This window comes from Schistocerca serialis, chromosome 5 (genome assembly GCF_023864345.2).
Source record: "Schistocerca serialis cubense isolate TAMUIC-IGC-003099 chromosome 5, iqSchSeri2.2, whole genome shotgun sequence".
Classification (NCBI taxonomy): Eukaryota; Metazoa; Arthropoda; class Insecta; order Orthoptera; family Acrididae; genus Schistocerca; species Schistocerca serialis.
In genome coordinates this window covers 384,011,168-384,030,815 of record NC_064642.1, presented here as the reverse complement: position 1 = coordinate 384,030,815, position 19,648 = coordinate 384,011,168, and the positions used below count along the sequence as shown (strand labels likewise).

General features: G+C 41.4%; 1 protein-coding gene across 1 annotated transcript in view; it reads left to right on the top strand.

The window, feature by feature from the left end:
* LOC126481958 (E3 ubiquitin-protein ligase MYCBP2-like) overlaps positions 1 to 19,648 on the top strand; it is a gene marked incomplete at its 5' end in the record, with an annotated part of 333,248 nt that overhangs the window by 47,992 nt on the left and 265,608 nt on the right. Inside the window, one exon of the mRNA XM_050105921.1 lies at positions 9,263 to 9,459. Within this exon, the coding sequence (XP_049961878.1) occupies positions 9,263 to 9,459 (197 nt within the window). The remainder of the gene's footprint in view (positions 1 to 9,262; positions 9,460 to 19,648) is intronic.

Genomic DNA, 19,648 nt, shown 5'->3' with positions numbered 1-19,648 from the left:
TTCTGAATATGTTGAGATTCTGAGGTTGTGGTTACTGTGGGATCCAAGAACACAGTTGTTTCTTTCTGAACACTTGGCAGATTTTAGTTCTGTTCTGACATGAGAATGTTACAATGTCTCTTGCTTCCAAACATATCATCTGCCCACCACTCTCATTGGCTGTGTAGAACCAGCAGCTGACACACACTGAATCATTCCTGCCGTACCTCACACTGAGCTTGACAAATTGCTGTATGAAACAAGTAAATACACCATTGGTCCCCATCTAGACTTTTAGTGTATTCTGCAGGAATGTATGCTGTTGTTGAGTAGTTGTCCAATTTTAAAATCAAATCAATTCCCAGTGCAAATGTATTCAGGCAAGGTCATATGTAACAACAGCAGCTAACAGATAAATAAAAATATTGCAAACACTATTCAGTCTAATTCTCAAACTTTTGCTTGTCCCACGATCTAGAGACATCTGTTCTCCGCAACGGGTCTTTCTACTGAAATTTATTATAGGACAACAATGATAATTAGTTTAATATGATTTACTTTGTTTGTTAGACATTTCAGGATACATTTTCCTTCTTGTTTCATCTGAATGTCATCGTCTTATTCCAAAGCTGATTAAGAGCCGGTAATGATTTTCTCTGGTATTTTGTTACATGGACAGTGACTGAACTTCTCATTTGCAAGACACTAGTTAAATCAGTAGTTTCTCAATACAAAACAAAATACTGAATTGCATTCAGAATCAAGTAATGGTTTTGAAGGACAAGTTTTTCACCTTCAAATGTTACCTCATTTAAAAAGGAGCATAAATGTATGTATATGGTATCAATAAATCAGTGAGAATTTTTAGTGCAAACCTCTTCAAATACAACAAAATTTTGTAAGTTGATAGAATTTAATGTTGTTTCATCCTATACTTCACTAAATTGTCAATTTTCAAGTAGAGCATTAGACTGTTGTAGTGGGTAGTTCATAGTTTCTTATGTATCCCTTGCAATGTCATGTGATTGTCTGTGCAAGGTTGATAATGTATTGGCGCTTCATCATATCAGGAAATCTCAGACCTATTGAAATGCAAGTGTTGTTAGATATGCCCTGTCCTTTGGGATTGTTCAAAATAAATTTGCATGAAACCTCAGTAGCCAAAGCTTCAACTGTAAATGTAACATGACCCTTGATTGAACAATATAAAAGTGTTGACCTCATCAGCAATAGTTTACTCTGTGAATATAAGATGACCCCTTATTTTTTGATTGATGAATTGGAGAGCAAACCTCGTTTTATTTTGTTTTAGAGGGAAAGATTCCACGCGAGAAAAATATATCTAAAAACAAATATGCTGTAACTTACCAAACGAAATGTTGGTATGTTGATAGAGACAATAACAAACACAAACACACACACAAATTTCAAGCTTTCGCAACCCACGGTTGCTTCATCAGGAAAGAGGGAAGAAGAGGGAAAGACGAAAGGATGTGGGTTTTATGGGAGAGGGTAAGGATTCATTCCAATTCCAGGAGCGGAAAGACTTACCTTAAGGGGAAAAAGGGACAGGTATACACTCGCACACACACACACACACACACACACACACACACACTCACACACACACACACACATCAATCTGCACATATTCAGACACAAGCACACATATGTAAAGGCAAAGAGTTTGGGCAGAGATGTCAATCCAGGTGGAAGTACAGAGGCAAAGATGTTGTTGAATGACAGTTGAGGTATGAGCGGTGGCAACTTCAAATTAGCAGAGGTTGAGGCCTGGTGGGTAACAGGATGAGAGGATATATAGAAGGGCAAGTTCCCATCTCCGGAGTTCTGATAGGATGGATCTCATTTCAGGGTAGGATACGACTTCCTCAAATCCTGCCCTGAAATGAGATCCATCCTTCATGAAATCCTCCCCACTCCACCAAGAGTGTCTTTCCGCCATCCACCTAACCTTCGTAACCTCTTGGTTCATCCCTAAACCACCTTCCCCATCCTCTAGCTCCTACCCTTGAAACCGCCCCTGGTATAAAACCTGTCCCATGCACCCTCCCACCACCACCTATTCCAGTCCTGTAATCTGGAAAGTGTACATGATCAAAGGCAGAGCCACGTGTGAAAGCACCCACGTGATTTACCAACTGACCTACCTACACTGTGAAGCTTTCTTTGTGGGAATGACCAGCAACAAACTGTCCATTCACATGAATGGACACAGGCGGACAGTGTTTGTTGGTAATGAGGATCACCCTGTGGCTAAACATGCCTTGGTGCACGGCCAGCACATCTTGGCACAGTGTTACACCGTCCGGGTTATCTGGATACTTACTAACACCAACCTGTCAGAACTCCAAAGATGGAAACTTGCCCTTCAGTATATTCTCTCTTCCCGTTACCCACCAGGCCTCAACCTCCACTAATTTGAAGTTGCCGCCGCTCATACTTCACCTGTCATTCAACAGCATCTTTGCCTCTGTACTTCCGCCTCGACTGACATCTCTGCCCAAACTCTTTGCCTTTACAAGTGTCTGCTTGTGTCTGTGTATGTGTGGATGATATGTGTGTGTGTGTGTGTGTGTGTGTGTGTGTGTGTGTGTGTGTGTGTGTGTGTGTGCGAGTGTATACCTGTCCTTTTTTCCCCCCAAGGTAAGTCTTTCCGCTCCCGGGATTGGAATGGCTCCTTACCCTCTCCCTTAAAACCCACATCCTTTCGTCTTTCCCTCTTCTTCCCTCTTTCCTGATGAAGCAACCGTGGGTTGCGAAAGCTTAAAATTTGTGTGTTTGTTATTGTTTCTATCAACGTACCAATGCTTTCGTTTGGTAAGTTACAGAATCTTTGTTTTTTTATATATATATAAAAACAAAGATGATGTAAGTTACCAAACTAAAGCGCTAGCATGTTGATAGACACACAAACAAACACAAACATACACACAAAATTCAAGCTTTCTCAACCAAAGGTTGCTTCTTCACCCTAGCCAGATTACGCTCCCATATTTTATTTACTCAGGCTTGTTTGACATTTGGCAACACCCCCAAAGGCCTCACACTTAAGGTTCCCATCTCTGGCTGTAACCCTTCTTTCCATCAGTCCCTATACCAGTTCCAAACTGACCAATTCATTGCCCTCACCCACCTAATCCTTCATCTACACATCAATTCAGCCAATGAACACACCCATCAACTCCTGTCCTTAATAAAAGTCCTCAATCTTTCCTCTCCCACATCCACACCGGCTGTTCAGAGCATCCTCCTACAGGCCAACCGCAAATTAGAACAGCATGCCACCCTCCACCTCAAAAAAATATCCAATCTCCTGGTTTCCCAGGTCTGGAAAGGCAACTAACTCACCCTTCACAACCTTTCCAGCAAACCTCAACCTCCTCTCATTGAACACAGACCCAGTCTCTCCCATCTACTCAATCTCCCACTTACAGCTCCACTCCCCCCAAAACCTCAAAATTCTAATCAACACAATCTGGAACCACAACACCCTAATTTAGTAGTTAACCTTTCCTCCAAACCTCTCTCCCAATCCGATATCTCTGTCCTATTCAAAGCCCTCACCCTCAGCCCTACTCCCAGATTCAACGAAACAGCCCTCGTCAAAGATTTACTGTCCTACACTTGTACTCTCTGCTGGAAATATCACTTTGCTACGAAGAAAAATGATCCTAATCGTATTCCTAATGATCCAACTCCCCAAGAAACTATCCAAATTGAACCCTGCCTGGAACAGTTCCGTCCTCCATCACAGCGGGACCCACCTCCTCTTCCTCAAAATCACCCTCTCCAAACTTTCCAGGAATTTCTCACTTCCAGCCTTGCCTTTCAATCCTTCTTAGAAAACCTTTATCCTACTCCCAACATCACCACTGCTGAAGCCCAGGCTATCCATGATCTGAAGGCTGACCGATCCATCTCATTCTTCTGGCGGACAAGGGTTCCACGACCGTGGTACTTGATCGTCGGGAGTTTGTGACTGAGGGACTGCGTCAGCTTTCAGACAACACTACGTACAAAGTTTGCCAAGGTAATCCCATTCCTGATGTCCAGGCGAAGCTTCAAGGAATCCTCAGAACCTTAGGCCCCCTACTAAACCTTTCACCACACTCCATCAACCTCCTGACCCCACCGACACCCTGCAACCCTACCTTCTACCTACTTCCTAAAATTCACAAACCCAATCATCCCGGCCGCCCCATTGTAGCTGATTACCAAGCCCCCACAGAGCGTATCTCTGCCTACGTAGATCAACACCTTCAACCCGTTACATGCAGTCTCCCATCCTTCATCAAAGACACCAACCACTTTCTCGAACGCCTGGAATCCTTACCCAATGTGTTACCCCCGGAAACCATCCTTGTAACCATTGATGCCACTTCCTTATACACAAATATTCCACACGTCCAGGGCCTCGCTGCGATGGAGCACTTCCTTTCACGCTGATCACCTGCCACCCTACCTAAAACCTCTTTCCTCATTACCTTAGCCAGCTTCATCCTGACTCACAACTTCTTCACTTTCGAAGGCCAGACATACCAACAATTAAAGGGAACAGCCATGGGTACCAGGATGTCCCCCTCATACGCCAACCTATTAATGGGTCGCTTAGAGGAAGCCTTCTTGGTTACCCAGGCCTACCAACCCAAAGATTGGTACAGATTTATTGATGACATCTTCATGATCTGGACTCACAGTGAAGAAGAACTCCAGAATTTCCTCTCCAACCTCAACTCCTTTGGTTCCATCAGATTCACCTGGTCCTACTCCAAATCCCATGCCACTTTCCTTGATGTTGACCTCCATCTGTCCAATGGCCAGCTTCACACATCCGTCCACATCAAACCCACCAACAAGCAACAGTACCTCCATTATGACAGCTCCCACCCATTCCACATCAAACGGTCCCTTCCCTACAGCCTAGGTCTTTGTGGCAAACGAATCTGCTCCAGTCCGGAATCCCTGAACCATTACCCCAACAACCTGAAAACAGCTTTCATATTCTGCAACAACCCTCCCGACCTGGTACAGAAACAAATAACCAGAGCCACTTCCTCATCCCCTCAAACCCAGAATCCCCCACAGGAGAACCACAAAAGTGCCCCACTTGTGACAGGATACTTTCCGGGACTGGACCAGACTCTGAATGTGGCTCTCCAGCAGGGATACGACTTCCTCAAATCCTGCCCTGAAATGTGATCCATCCTTCATGAAATCCTCCCCACTCCACCAAGAGTGTCTTTCCGCCATCCACCTAACCTTCGGAACCTGTTAGTTCATCCCTATGAAATCCCCAAACCACCTTCCCTACCCTCTGGCTCCTACCCTTGTAACTGCCCCCGGTGTAAAACCTATCCCATGCACCCTCCCACCACCACCTACTCCAGTCCTGTAACCCGGAAGGTGTACACGATCAAAGGCAGAGCCACGTGTGAAAGCACCCACGTGATTTACCAACTAACCTGCCTACACTGTGAAGCCTTCTATGTGGGAATGACCAGCAACAAACTGTCCATTTCCATGAACGGACACAGGCAGAGAGTGTTTGTTGGTAATGAGGATCACCCTGTGGCTAAACATACCTTGGTGCATGGCCAGCACATCTTGGCACAGTGTTACACCGTCCGGGTTATCTGGATACTTCCCACTAACACCAACCTGTCAGAACTCCAGAGATGGGAACTTGACCTTCAGTATATTCTCTCTTCCCCTTACCCACCAGGCCTCAACCTCGACTAATTTGAAGTTACCGTCCCTCATACCTCACCTGTCATTCAACATCATCTTTGCCGCTGCACTTCCGCCATGACTGACATCTCTGCCCAAACTCTTTGTCTTTAAATATGTCTGCTTGTGTCTGTATATGTGTGGATGGATATGTGTGTGTGTGTGTGTGCGAGTGTATACCCGTCTTTTTTTCCCCCTAAGGTAAGTCTTTCCGCTCCCGGGATTGGAATGACTCCTTACCCTCTCCCTTAAAACCCACATCCTGTCGTCTTTCCCTCTCCTTCCCTCTTTCCTGATGAGGCAACAGTTTGTTGCGAAAGCTTGAATTTTGTGTGTGTGTTTGTGTTTGTTTGTGTGTCTATCGACCTGCCAGCGCTTTCGTTCGGTAAGTCACATCATCTTTGTTTTTAGATATATTTTTCCCACGTGGAATGTTTCCAAATGAAAGCGCTGGCAGGTCGACAGACACACAAACGAACACAAACATACACACAAAATTCAAGCTTTAAATATGTCTGCTTGTGTCTGTATATGTGTGGATGGATATGTGTGTGTGTGCGAGTGTATACCCGTCCTTTTTTCCTTTTTCCCCCCTAAGGTAAGTCTTTCTACTCCCGGGATTGGAAAGACTCCTTACCCTCTCCCTTAAAACCCACATCCTTTCGTCTTTCCCTCTCCTTCCCTCTTTCCTGATGAGGCAACAGTTTGTTGCGAAAGCTTGAATTTTGCGTGTATGTTTGTGTTTGTTTGTGTGTCTGTCGACCTGCCAGCACTTTCATTTGGTATATATATATATAGGCTGTAGGGAAGGGAACAGTCAACATCAAAGGGGTGGCAGGTGTCAAAGGAGATATTGTTGCTTGTTAACTGGTTTGATGTTGACTCAAATTTAAAAGTGGGAGTCAGTGAGATAAAGGGTATCAATACGATGGTTTGTACTGGGCACCAAATTGGGGGGAATGAAGTATTTTTAATATTTTGGAAGATGAATGGCGACTTGTAAGTATCCATAAAAAAGTTCCAGTTTCTACTCTGTTAAAAAGCTGCATAATTCAGACTTTTAAATCATTTTCTTTTGATGGAAAAATGCCTGTCTGAACTGTTTTTCCTTTCACTGAGAGCTGGGGAGTGGGGGACACAGCCCTTCCCCTTGCTCCCAAGTATGGATGTCCTTGAATGAGATGGATGTCAACATCCAGGAATATGTATAGGGATTTGGAAGAGGTTCAGATTAATTTCAGTTGAGAAATAGCATTGAATTGTTCGAGGAAGTGAGGTACTTCTTCTTTATCTTGAGTACTGATCACAAAGCTGTAACAGTAAACTTTTTCAAAGCCAGGGGTCATGGTTTTGCAGTGTGAGGAATGCAACTTCCATGCAGTCCAGGAAAAATATTTGATTCACGACAAGACCACGTATGTTTCAGTGGTTATACCTCAAATTTGTTTGTAAGTCTGACTCTCAAAGGTGAAGATTTTTACATTGGAATAACTGGGAATGGATTGGAGATACACTAGGAAATAGTATGTTTTATCCAGGACAGAAGGCTCTGGATGGTAGATTTGGGGTTTTGGCCTACCAAAATGAAATGGCTAGGATTGTTATCTTTGCCAAACAATGGAAAAGCCAGGATGGAATGTAACAATGTAATGAAAAGGATGGTTGCTAGAGTCTCAAAAAGGCAGAACAAAATGAGTTAGCTTTTGGCCAACAAGGCCTTTGTCAAAAGTAGACAACATACACACATGCACGCAAACACAACTCGCGCACACATGACCACAGTCTGTGGCAGCTGGAGCCTGACTGTGAGTTGTGTTTGCATGAGTGTGCGTATGTGTATTTTGTATACTTTTGACCAAGGCCTTGTTGGTCGAAAGCTAATTTTCCAACAGTCTTTTTGTTGTGCTTTTCTGTGACTGTGAAGATCAGATGGTGTCAGGAATTCTACTGAGGTAGTTACAAAATCTTGAGAGGCGCCTAGGATTTTTATAAATTTCTGCAGTTATCTGAAAGGGATGTGTGATGTCATGAGAAACAGTTTTGTACCTCAAAGTATCAAATAGTAGACGCAGCTCCTCTGCTGCACACTCCTCATGGTTAACTATCAGTGCAGTGAAGGAGGATGATGATAGAGTGGTCTGTCTTTAGATCATGGTTGGCAATATATTAAGTTGGAGTAGATCTGATATGTGTATGTATTTTTTAGAAAAGTTTGGGGCATAATACTGGCAGTGACAAACTCCTAGAATGCCTGTAGATGATGTCTATTCATACTACTTGTGTCTTACTTCTCACCACTCTATCCCTCCTAAAACTTTGACCTCTTACACTTACTCACATGTTTGCTGATATGAATCCCTCTTAGGCTGGGTTCAATGTTCAGAATGCCTCTCCACCCCTCTCCTCTTCTCCCAAGTATATATGTGCTAATGTCCTGCAAATAAGAACTCATAAATGTTGATAAGACTACCCCTAGCTTTTGCAACCACATCTCTCCCTATGATTTACACAGTATTTGCTTAATTTATTCAGGGTAGAGAAGGAAATTTTTTGTGCGCTTTCAAAGGAACCAGCTTGCCATTCACCTTTAAGTCATTTAGAGAAATCATGGAAAACCTAAATCTGGATGGATGGATGCTTTGAACCATTTCTCTCCTGAACATGAGTCCATTGACTAAAACACTTACACCAGCTCACTCAGTCACATGCTCTGTGTGGAGAAAGCCACCATTAGTTTTCTCTTTGTTCTCTTTATTTACAAGGTGACACAAAAATAAAATAATTTATAAATGTTATTTATAATTATTATTATCTATAAATATTACAATTATTTACATTTATATTTAATTATTTATAAATCTTAATAAGTTATTATTTATTTATTTTTATTTGAACAGTATAAAACACAAAATGCTGTCTTAAGAAGCCTGTGTATCTTTCTTGTAGCATCCATGAAGACAAAATTAGGCTAATTACAGCTCACACAAAGGCAAATTAAGCAGTTACTTTTCCTCATTCTTCATGCGTGAATAGAATAGGAAGAAGTCTTAATACACAGTGCAAAGGGGAGTGAGTACACTGTGCCATACACTTGGAAATGGTTTGCAGAGTATGGATATAGATGTAGTAAATATCTGTCACAAGTGTTTATTTTTTATGCAGATAATCTTATAGAGACATGATTCCCTCAAATTCTAAACATTTTTTATAGCAGTTATATTTGTGTACAGTGCATATGTATGATTTTTTTCAAAATTGGCCATTTATGCTTTATTAAACAAACCAGAAGGAATTCAGTTAAAGTAAGTAATGAATGCAAACCACTAGGTGATGTTCAGATACAAAAGAAACGTTCCTACATGTTTTAATTAATTTGATTGATGCTGCACATTTTGACATGTTTGTGAAGAAGTCTTATACATGAAGATGTTTTTCTAGTACATGTGGTGTGTGTGTGTGTGTGTGTGTGTGTGTGTGTGTGTGTGTGTTTTACAGATAGAATATCTATAAAGGAACAATATTTATGTATCAATAGAGACTTGCCACCTGAATTAGCTGGAGTATCAGTGAAAGACCTAGTGAAGGCAATTGGTGAGAGTCGTGCTAATGGAAATGGTGTTACACCCCCTGGCACTCCACGCAGAACCTCACGCAGTTCAAGTCCGAAGGCCAGTGCACCAGGAACTGTGTCACCACGCCTAAGCCGCAGCTCGAGCCCCGTTCCAATTCCAGGTAAAATATTTGGAGAAATGTGTAGTTGTGGTTCTACTTAGATGTTTACTATGTCCTGCGTCATAATGCTTGATAAGTTTTTCAAGAAATGTTGGTGTGCCATCATTCAGCTCTTTTCAGTTTTGTTGTGCTTTCTTATATGCAGCTGACTTCATACGCAAGGTAGTATCCAATTTTTCTAACAGTGCTGCGATGTGAGCATCACTTTCAGTAGCGCAATGTAATATCCCGTGGTGCTTCCAGAGTAGCAGATATTCAAAATTATGAAAAATAAATGAACAAGAGTTGAAACCACACACCTGCTGTGAATCTTAGGAAGGAACAGCAATGATGGAGGTGCAACCAATGTCTTTGTTTCTTAGCAGCAGAATCGACAAAGAAAATAAAACTTCTTTTAAGAATACATACAGTAAGAATAATAGGACCCACCATATAGTTTCGTAGTTCACATTATATAGTTTCACAGTTCCCATTTGGTGATAATACCTATCTTGGAATTATCACTACTGTATTATCTGTAGACCAAGGGACTTCAATATTTTTGCTGAACTTCTTGACAGCTGAATAGAAGTAGTTTTTATATAACATCTGATGAAAACAAATAAATGAAAGTAGTAGCATTTTGACACCCACAAGAAGCTTTATTACACCACATTATATTATTGTTAATTTACTTTATTATAAGCAACAAGAGTATTCCCATGAATTTAGTGTAGCATGGGTGAGAGGTCAGAGAGACAAGCACATTATGTCATTTATTGGCAAACTAAAGAATGCAAATTCAGACTCAGTATATCAGTGCCAAACAGGAAAAACTGGAGTTGAAAGTGGTTTTGATAACTTTTTTGGTACTTTTCTTCCTGATTAATAAAAGTTAGCGAACTGGTACAAAGAGTTAACACAAATTAGAGAAAACATGCTTATTTTGTATTGAATATATAACAATGAGGATAATAAAGGGACTGAACAGAGAGATATGATTTACTATGCTTACCTTTGAAATAAAAAGTATTACAAAGCTAAGCTCATAAAAGCAAAAAAAGCAGCATATGAAAGGTACATAAAGGTGTTCCATATAATTGTAAGGCAGCATGGGAAGTTATAAGACAAGATAATTCTTGTAACCAGGTATATCAAACTCTGCTCAGTCTAGGATAATTGAGTGACTACTGTGTCACATTTAGAGAACTTGGAGACAGAATTGTAGCCACAGACACATCTGCAAGGGATCTACTTGGTTCCACTGTGTCTGTATGGCCTAGCTGAAATCATGCTCAGTGAGGTCTGTAAAATGTTTCTGAAAAAACAGCTCCTACAGAACTACTGCCCAGTTTCTGCTGTGCCAGTACTCTCAAAATATTTGAATCACCATGTACATTCAACTAACCAATTATTTTGAAAAGCATGACCTTTGCAACAATCAGCATTGATTTTGGCCAGGTAAAAATACCACTGCAGCTGTTCTGGAAATTTTTGGTCAGACTTTTTAACAGCTTTCAAAAAAAGAAGCTGGTGTCATTATGCAATGTAAGGAAAGAGTTTTGACTGCATTCCTTTTAACATATTACTAACAGTATTATGGTGTATACAAATCTACATTAGCAGTAATTTCCTCCTACTTGAGAGCAGAAGACAGTTTGTCTCAATTAGAAATTGACATTCTTCCTTGTAAAAACTGGTACAGGTGTTCCGCAGGGTTCTGTCCTTGGCTCCTTGTTCTTCATTACTGCTTTCAGTGACCTGCCCAGTTGTGTGTCACAACTGTAATCTCTTATGCTGATGACGCAACTTCACTTACTTCACATCACGAGATCCCAACTCTTGATAAGATTTTGCAAGACTCTCTTGACTTTGCTTTAAATTGGTTTGCAGCCAATAAACTTGTTTGTAATTCAGACAAAAGCTCATATTAGGATTGTCTAAGAATATAGAAAGTAAATGTGGGGAAAAAATTGTTCGTATAACATTCCTGACTGGTTCTACATAGCATGTCATCCTCTTTTTACCAGGTTTAGGATACTAACAGTAGTGAATCTGTGTGTGTGTGTGTGTGTGTGTGTGTGTGTGTGTGTGTGTGTGTGTGTGTGTGTGTGTCTATCTTCATCAGGAACAACGTTAAAGAAGGTGTTGACAGGGAAATAATTCACAAACATGACACTAGAAATAAGGAAAATATTGACTTTGAAAGGCACAGGCTAGCAATAACAGGAAACTCCCAGAAAATGAATATCTACAAAATCTTGAACTAGTTTCTTCTCCCCGCTTGATTCTTGCCATTTAAAAATTTCAAAATAAAATGCTATTTCTAGCTAACAAAAAACCTTCATTACATTATAAAAGAATTCTCTGATATGGCCAATGTTGATTTTAATATTTACAACTATAGCTGCACTCTTACACTTTGTATGAACAGTGTTAATTTTAGTATTTAAGACTGTAGGTGCACCATGTAATTTGACTACACTACTGTTATTTATTTATGATGAAGTCTGTTTCATGTAAAATGATCAGTGGCAAATGAATAAAGATTAAAGGAAATCCATTGTTTTTGCCTATTGTCGTCAATACCAACAAAGAGTAGCGTACTGTCAGAAGAATACTCCTATCATCTCAAAACAATTAAACAGTGGAAGATGAATAAAGTAAAACAATCTTCTCTGCTCCTTTCATTATTCTGAATTTTTTTGATATGTGAATAAGTTTGTGTAGATATCACATCAAACTCTGATACTACTTGATTTTATTGTTATATGAGATCAATATAGTATCTGACACTTCTCTATCCTTATAAAACACTTTATTGAAAAATGAATAACACCAATGTACTTGACTGCTTTGGCTTGCTTGTTTTTGGGTCTTACACCAACTATAGCTCAAATTGGAAGACTGTAGGGATTGGTAGCATTGGACAAGAATAACGGGTTTTCTGAGGTGGTGTGATGAAGTTTCTCACAAGTGTCAACAACTGAGATGATCTAAATATGTTTTGGTACTGCTTCCAGGATGCATTTAAAGAAATGTGAGAGGTTTTTACACCTATGCTTACATATAAATGGGGTTGCTAAGAGTGTTGTTATTGTTGTTGTGGTCGTCAGTCCTGAGACTGGTTTGATGCAGCTCTCCATGCTACTCTGTCCTGTGTAAGCTTCTTCATCTCCCAGTACCTACTGCAACCTACATCCTTTTGAATCTGCTTAGTGTATTCATCTCTTGGTCTCCCTCTACGATTTTTACCCTCCACGCTGCCCTCCAATACTAATTTCGTGATCCCTTGATGCCTCAGGACATGTCCTACCAACCGATCCCATCTTCTAGTTAAGTTGTGCCACAAGCTCCTCTTCTCCCCAATTCTATTCAATACCTCCTCATTAGTTATGTGATCTACCCATCTAATCTTCAGCATTCTTCTGTAGCACCACATTTAGAAAGCTTCTATTCTCTTCTTGTCCAAACTAGTTATCGTCCTTGTTTCACTTCCATACATGGCCACTCTCCATACAAATACTTTCAGAAATGACTTCCTGACACTTAAATCTACACTCCTGGAAATGGAAAAAAGAACACATTGACACCGGTGTGTCAGACCCACCATACTTGCTCCGGACACTGTGAGAGGGCTGTACAAGCAATGATCACACGCACGGCACAGCGGACACACCGGGAACCGCGGTGTTGGCCGTCGAATGGCGCTAGCTGCGCAGCATTTGTGCACCGCCGCCGTCAGTGTCAGCCAGTTTGCTGTGGCATACGGAGCTCCATCGCAGTCTTTAACTCTGGTAGCGTGCCGCGACAGCGTGGACATGAACTGTATGTGCAGTTGACGGACTTTGAGCGAGGGCGTATAGTGGGCATGCGGGAGGCCGGGTGGACGTACCGCCGAATTGCTCAACACGTGGGGCGTGAGGTCTCCACAGTACATCGATGTTGTCGCCAGTGGTCGGCGGAAGGTGCACGTGCCCGTCGACCTGGGACCGGACCACAGCGACGCACGGATGCACGCCAAGACCGTAGGATCCTACGCAGTGCCGTAGGGGACCGCACTGCCACTTCCCAGCAAATTAGGGACACTGTTGCTCCTGGGGTATCGGCGAGGACCATTCGCAACCGTCTCCATGAAGCTGGGCTATGGTCCCGCACACCGTTAGGCTGTCTTCCGCTCACGCCCCAACATCGTGCAGCCCGCCTCCAGTGGTGTCGCGACAGGCGTGAATGGAGGGACGAATGGAGACGTGTCGTCTTCAGCGATGAGAGTCGCTTCTGCCTTGGTGCCAATGATGGTCGTATGCGTGTTTGGTGCCGTGCAGGTGAGCGCCACAATCAGGACTGCATACGACCGAGGCACACAGGGCCAACACCCGGCATCATGGTGTGGGGAGCGATCTCCTACACTGGCCGTACACCACTGGTGATCGTCGAGGGGACACTGAATAGTGCACGGTACATCCAAACCGTCATCGAACCCATCGTTCTACCATTCCTAGACCGGCAAGGGAACTTGCTGTTCCAATAGGACAGTGCACGTCCGCATGTATCCCGTGCCACCCAACGTGCTCTAGAAGGTGTAAGTCAACTACCCTGGCCAGCAAGATCTCCGGATCTGTCCCCCATTGAGCATGTTTGGGACTGGATGAAGCGTCGTCTCACGCGGTCTGCACGTCCAGCACGAACGCTGGTCCAACTGAGGCACCAGGTGGAAATGGCATGGCAAGCCATTCCACAGGACTACATCCAGCATCTCTACGATTGTCTCCATGGGAGAATAGCAGCCTGCATTGCTGCGAAAGGTGGATATACACTGTACTAGTGCCGACATTGTGCATGCTCTGTTGCCTGTGTCTATGTGCCTGTGGTTCTGTCAGTGTGATCATATGATGTATCTGACCCCAGGAATGTGTCAATAAAGTTTCCCCTTCCTGGGACAATGAATTCACGGTGTTCTTATTTCAATTTCCAGGAGTGTATATTCGATGTTAACAAATTTCTCTTCTTCAGAAACGCTTTCCTCTCTACTTCGACCATCGTCAGTTATTTTGCTCCCCAAATAGCAGAACTCTTTTACTGCTTTAAGTGTCTCATTTCCTAATCTAATTCCCTCAGCATCACCCGACTTAATTCGACTACATTCCATTATTCTCGTTTTGCTTCTGTTGATGTTCATCTTATATCCTCCTTTCAAGACACTATCCATTCCGTTCAACTGCTCTTCCAAGTCGTTTGCTGTCTCTGACAGAATTACAATGTCATCGGCAAACCTCAAAGTTTTTATTACTTCTCCATGGATTTTAATACCTACACCAAATTTTTCTTTAGTTTCTTTCACTGCTTGCTCAATATAAAGATTAAATAACATTGGGGATAGGCTACAACCCTGTCTCACTCCCTTCCCAACCATTGCTTCCCTTTCATGCTGCTCGACTCTTATAACTGCCATCTGGTTTCTGTACAAATTGTAAATAGCGTTTCGCTCCCTGTATTTTACCCCTGCCACTTTCAGAATTTGAAAGAGAATATTCCAGTCAACATTGTCAAATGCTTTCTCTAAGTCTACAAATGCTAGAAATGCAGGTTTGCGTTTCCTTAATCTAGCTTCTAAGATAAGTCGTAGGGTCAGTATTGCCTCACGTGTTCCAATATTTCTACGGGATCCAAACTGATCTTCCCCGAGGTCGGCTTCTACTAGTTTTTCCATTCGTCTATAAAGAATTTGTGTTAGTATTTTGCAGCTGTGGCTTATTAAACTGATTGTTCGGTAATTTTCACATCTGTCAACACCTACTTTCTTTGGGATTGGAATTATTATATTCTTCTTGAAGTCTGAAGGTATTTCGCCTGTCTCATACATCTTGCTCACCAGATGGTAGAGTTTCGTCAGGACTGGCTCTCCCAAGGCCGTCAGTAGTTCTAATGGAATGTTGTCTACTCCTGGGGCCTTGTTTCGACTCAGATCTTTCAGTGCTCTGTCAAACTCTTCACGCAGTATCATATCTACATCCTCTTCCATTTCCATAATATTGTCCTCAAGTACATCGCACTTGTATAGACCCTCTGTATACTCCTTCCACCTTTCTGCTTTCCCTTCTTTGCTTAGAACAGGGTTTCCATCTGAGCTTTTGATATTCATACAAGTGGTTCTCTTTTCTCCAAAGGTCTCTTTAATTTTCCTGTAGGCCGTATCTATCTTACCCCTAGTGAGATAAGCCTCTACATCCTTACATTTGTCTTCTAGCCATCCCTGCTTAGCCATTTTGCACTTCCTGTCAATCTAATTTTTGAGACATTTGTATTCCTTTTTGCCTGCTTCATTTACTGCATTTTTATATTTCCTCCTTTCATCAGTTAAATTCAATATTTCTTCTGTTACCCAAGGATTTCTACTAGCTCTTGTCTTTTTACCTACTTGATCGTCTGCTGCCTTCACTACTTCATCCCTCAAAGCTACCCATTCTTCTTCTACTGTATTTCTACTATCTTTCTAAGAGTGTAATCATGGCTAATTGATGAAAATTGTGTCTTTGATGAAAAGGCAATGGCTGCAAAGGCAGACTTGGAAATTTTGGATACTGCTTCATAGGCCTGTTCATTATGCAAAAAATTTTCTATAGAGGTGCTGTGAAGGCTTTTTGACATTATGTCACCAATAGCAGCTCACTGAGAACTGGTAGTTGATAAGTTCATTATTAGAATAACAGTCCAGCACAGATACATAACTAAAAGATGGGAGGTAAACTTAAAATAACCACAGGATACAGATAAAAGCAAATTAAAAAATATGTTTTGCTTAACTTTCAGAGAATGCCCGTCTTGAGAAAGTTGAGAATGTGTACTCTCTCTCTCTCTCTCTCTCTCTCTCTCTCTCTCTCTCCCTCCCTCCTCCCCCCCCCCCCCCCCCTCTCTCTCTCTCACACACACACACACACACACACACACTCTCTCTCACACACGCACACACACATGCACAAAAACACAGTCATTGTTGTTGTCTCCTAAAGACTCTTAAGTGAGAACTGGCTGACCAGTCAGTGAGCCTGAGCAGCAACTGGCAAACTGTCTACTCCAGTGATGCACAGAAGCTTGTTGATACATAAAAAGTTTACCATGACAGTGCAGATCTGTATACTAGTTGGAAGACATCTTGCTGTACACCATGGGCTGAAGGTAAAAATATTTAATTGCCAGATCATTTTTGGGGTGTTTGGCCTATTATTGGTGACATCTGATAGAGAGGACAAATGAATAAGTGCATACATAGCAATGTCTGTATGCATTACAATAGAAAAATAAGGTTACTTACTGTTGTGTGTGTGGGTGGATATCAAATAATGGGTGTGTCAGATATGAAATATTTATAATGTTAATTATGTGAAGCTAGAAGTCATAGAATATCCATGGATATTTGATTTCTAATTATAATCATGTCTGTATGCTCACGGTAGGATCCACCACCTGTCTCTCTACACAGGTTGTCTTGTGTACATGTTATAACTGTCAAACACTAAACATCACAAATCTTAGTTATATTGGACACCACTGTCACAGAGAAAATATGGAACTGTTGGTCGGTGCAAAGAGCCTCGTGTTAGAGATATCTTGCTATCTCTGATATTGTAAAAGATACACTTGTGACGTGAGTTCGCTATATGTATTGAATACCATACTTGGGACAAATAGTGTATAAGAGTACAGTATATAAAGTATGTGATTTGTTCTTCCCTTGTAGATATTTGTGTTGCTAAGCATAGGCTTGTCATTGATGTGTAAGTACAATCGGTGGTGCTATCTTGGTGTTAACTTTCTCCTGCTGCTAATTTCCCTTTTAGTTGGTGTTAACTTCTCCTGCTGCTAATTTCCCTTTAAACTCAATGTAGAAACAGTTTCTTTAACATATTGGTTTCAAAACTATTTGCGAGTCAATTATTATTTTCTATTTCTACCTAGACTGTGTTGAAGGATATTTCATGTACCACTGTCACTTCCTCCATTTACTGTTGTAGTCGTAAATGATGAACGTGGAGAATGACTTTTGGTTAGCCTCTGTATGAGCTCAGATTTCTATAATTTTACCTTGATGGTCTACTCAGAGGTATATGAGGGTTGCTCAAAACGTAAGATTGCACGGGCAACATATATTCGCTTATCGAACTTTTTTTTTGTTATGTTGGTACACATGTCCCGAACATATGTTCACAATTTCAAGTGTACAGCATACTTTGTTCTTGACAGATAGAAAGGTTAGGTGTGTTTTAGTGTGCTTGGCGATTTTTGATTATTGTAAAAAATGGAGCAAAGAATTTGCATCAAATTTTGTGTGAAAAATGGAATCAAGTGCTCTAAAATACTTGAAATGTTGACAGTGGCATATGTTGAGTCTGCTGTTAGTAAAAACAAGAACAAGTACAAGTGGTACAAGCTCTTCCAAGATGTATGAGAAGATGCCAATGATGTACCTCGCTCTGGATGCCCCAGCGCATCAACAACAGATGATAACGTCGAAGCTGTGAAGAAAATTTTTTGGAAAATCATCAAATTACCATAAGAGAAGTTGCTAAGGATGTTGACATATCGGTCGGCTCATGTCATGCAAGTTTTTTGGATGTTTTGGGCATGACACGTTATTATCACATAAACATCGCTTAGGAGCTCTTGGATGATGTCAGTGATGATCCTGATTTGCTCAAAAGGGTCATAACTGGTGATGAAACATGGATTTATGGTTATGATGTCGAAACCAAAGCCCAGTTGTCCCAATGGAAGCATCCTGAAGAGCCAAGACTGAAAAAAGGACAGCAAAGTCGACCAAATGTCAAACGACAATGCACCTGCTCATTCATCATTGCTTGTGAGGGATTTTTTGGCCCAAAAAAAAAAAAAAAAAAAAAAAAAAAGACACTCATGCCTCAGCCACCATATTCACTGGATTTGGCCCCCTGCAACTTTTTCCTGTTCCCAAAACAAGAGATCTATGAAAAGACGAATATTTTCAACAACTGAGGAAATAATAATTGCATCACTGGAAGTACTCAAGGCCGTATCAAAAAGTGCTTATGAGAAGTGCTTCGAGGATTGAAAGAAGCATTGGCACAGGTGTATTGTATCTGAGGGGTATTACTTTGAGGACAGTGTGAATATTGATGAATAGATAAATATTATATATAAAAAAAGATGAGGTGACTTACCGAACAAAAGCGCTGGCAGGTCGATAGACACACAAACAAACACAAACATACACACAAAATTCAAGCTTTCGCAACAAACTGTTGCCTCATCAGGAAAGAGGGAAGGAGAGGGGAAGACGAAAGGAAGTGGGTTTTAAAGGAGAGGGTAAGGAGTCATTCCAATCCCGGGAGCGGAAAGACTTACCTTAGGGGGAAAAAAGGACAGGTATACACTCGCACACACGCACATATCCATCCACACATACAGACACAAGCAGACATATTTAAAGACCTTAAATATGTCTGCTTGTGTCTGTATGTGTGGATGGATATGTGCGTGTGTGCGAGTGTATACCTGTCCTTTTTTCCCCCTAAGGTAAGTCTTTCCGCTCCCGGGATTGGAATGACTCCTTACCCTCTCCTTTAAAACCCACTTCGTTTCGTCTTCCCCTCTCCTTCCCTCTTTCCTGATGAGGCAACAGTTTGTTGCGAAAGCTTGAATTTTGTGTGTATGTTTGTGTGTCTATCGACCTGCCAGCGCTTTTGTTCGGTAAGTCACCTCATCTTTTTTTATATATAATTTTTCCCACGTGGAATGTTTCCTTCCATTATATTGAATAGATAAATATTTTTTCATAAAAATATAGAGTCACCTTACTTTTTGAACACACCTCGTATGTAGCTGAAAGCAATATATTGGTAAACTTATCTAGAAATGCATACTCTCACTATTTTAACAGTTAATTATAACATTATGCACAGTGTCTCTCTTGTAGCATCTTCAACAGCAGTTGGATGAGCATTTCTGTGATACTTTCCCACTTACTAAACAAACCTGTGACAAAATATGCTGCTCTTCTCTGAATCTAGACTCAGGAACAATTTTGAAGTATCAGCTGAACAAGGGTTGTGCTAGCCATCTCCTTCAAGGGTAGACTCCACTTCTTGAGGATTATGCCAAGAAATTTTTGTCTAGCATCTGCCTTCCCTACTCCATATTTATGCTATCATTCCACTTTAAATGGCTGAGCGTGCAT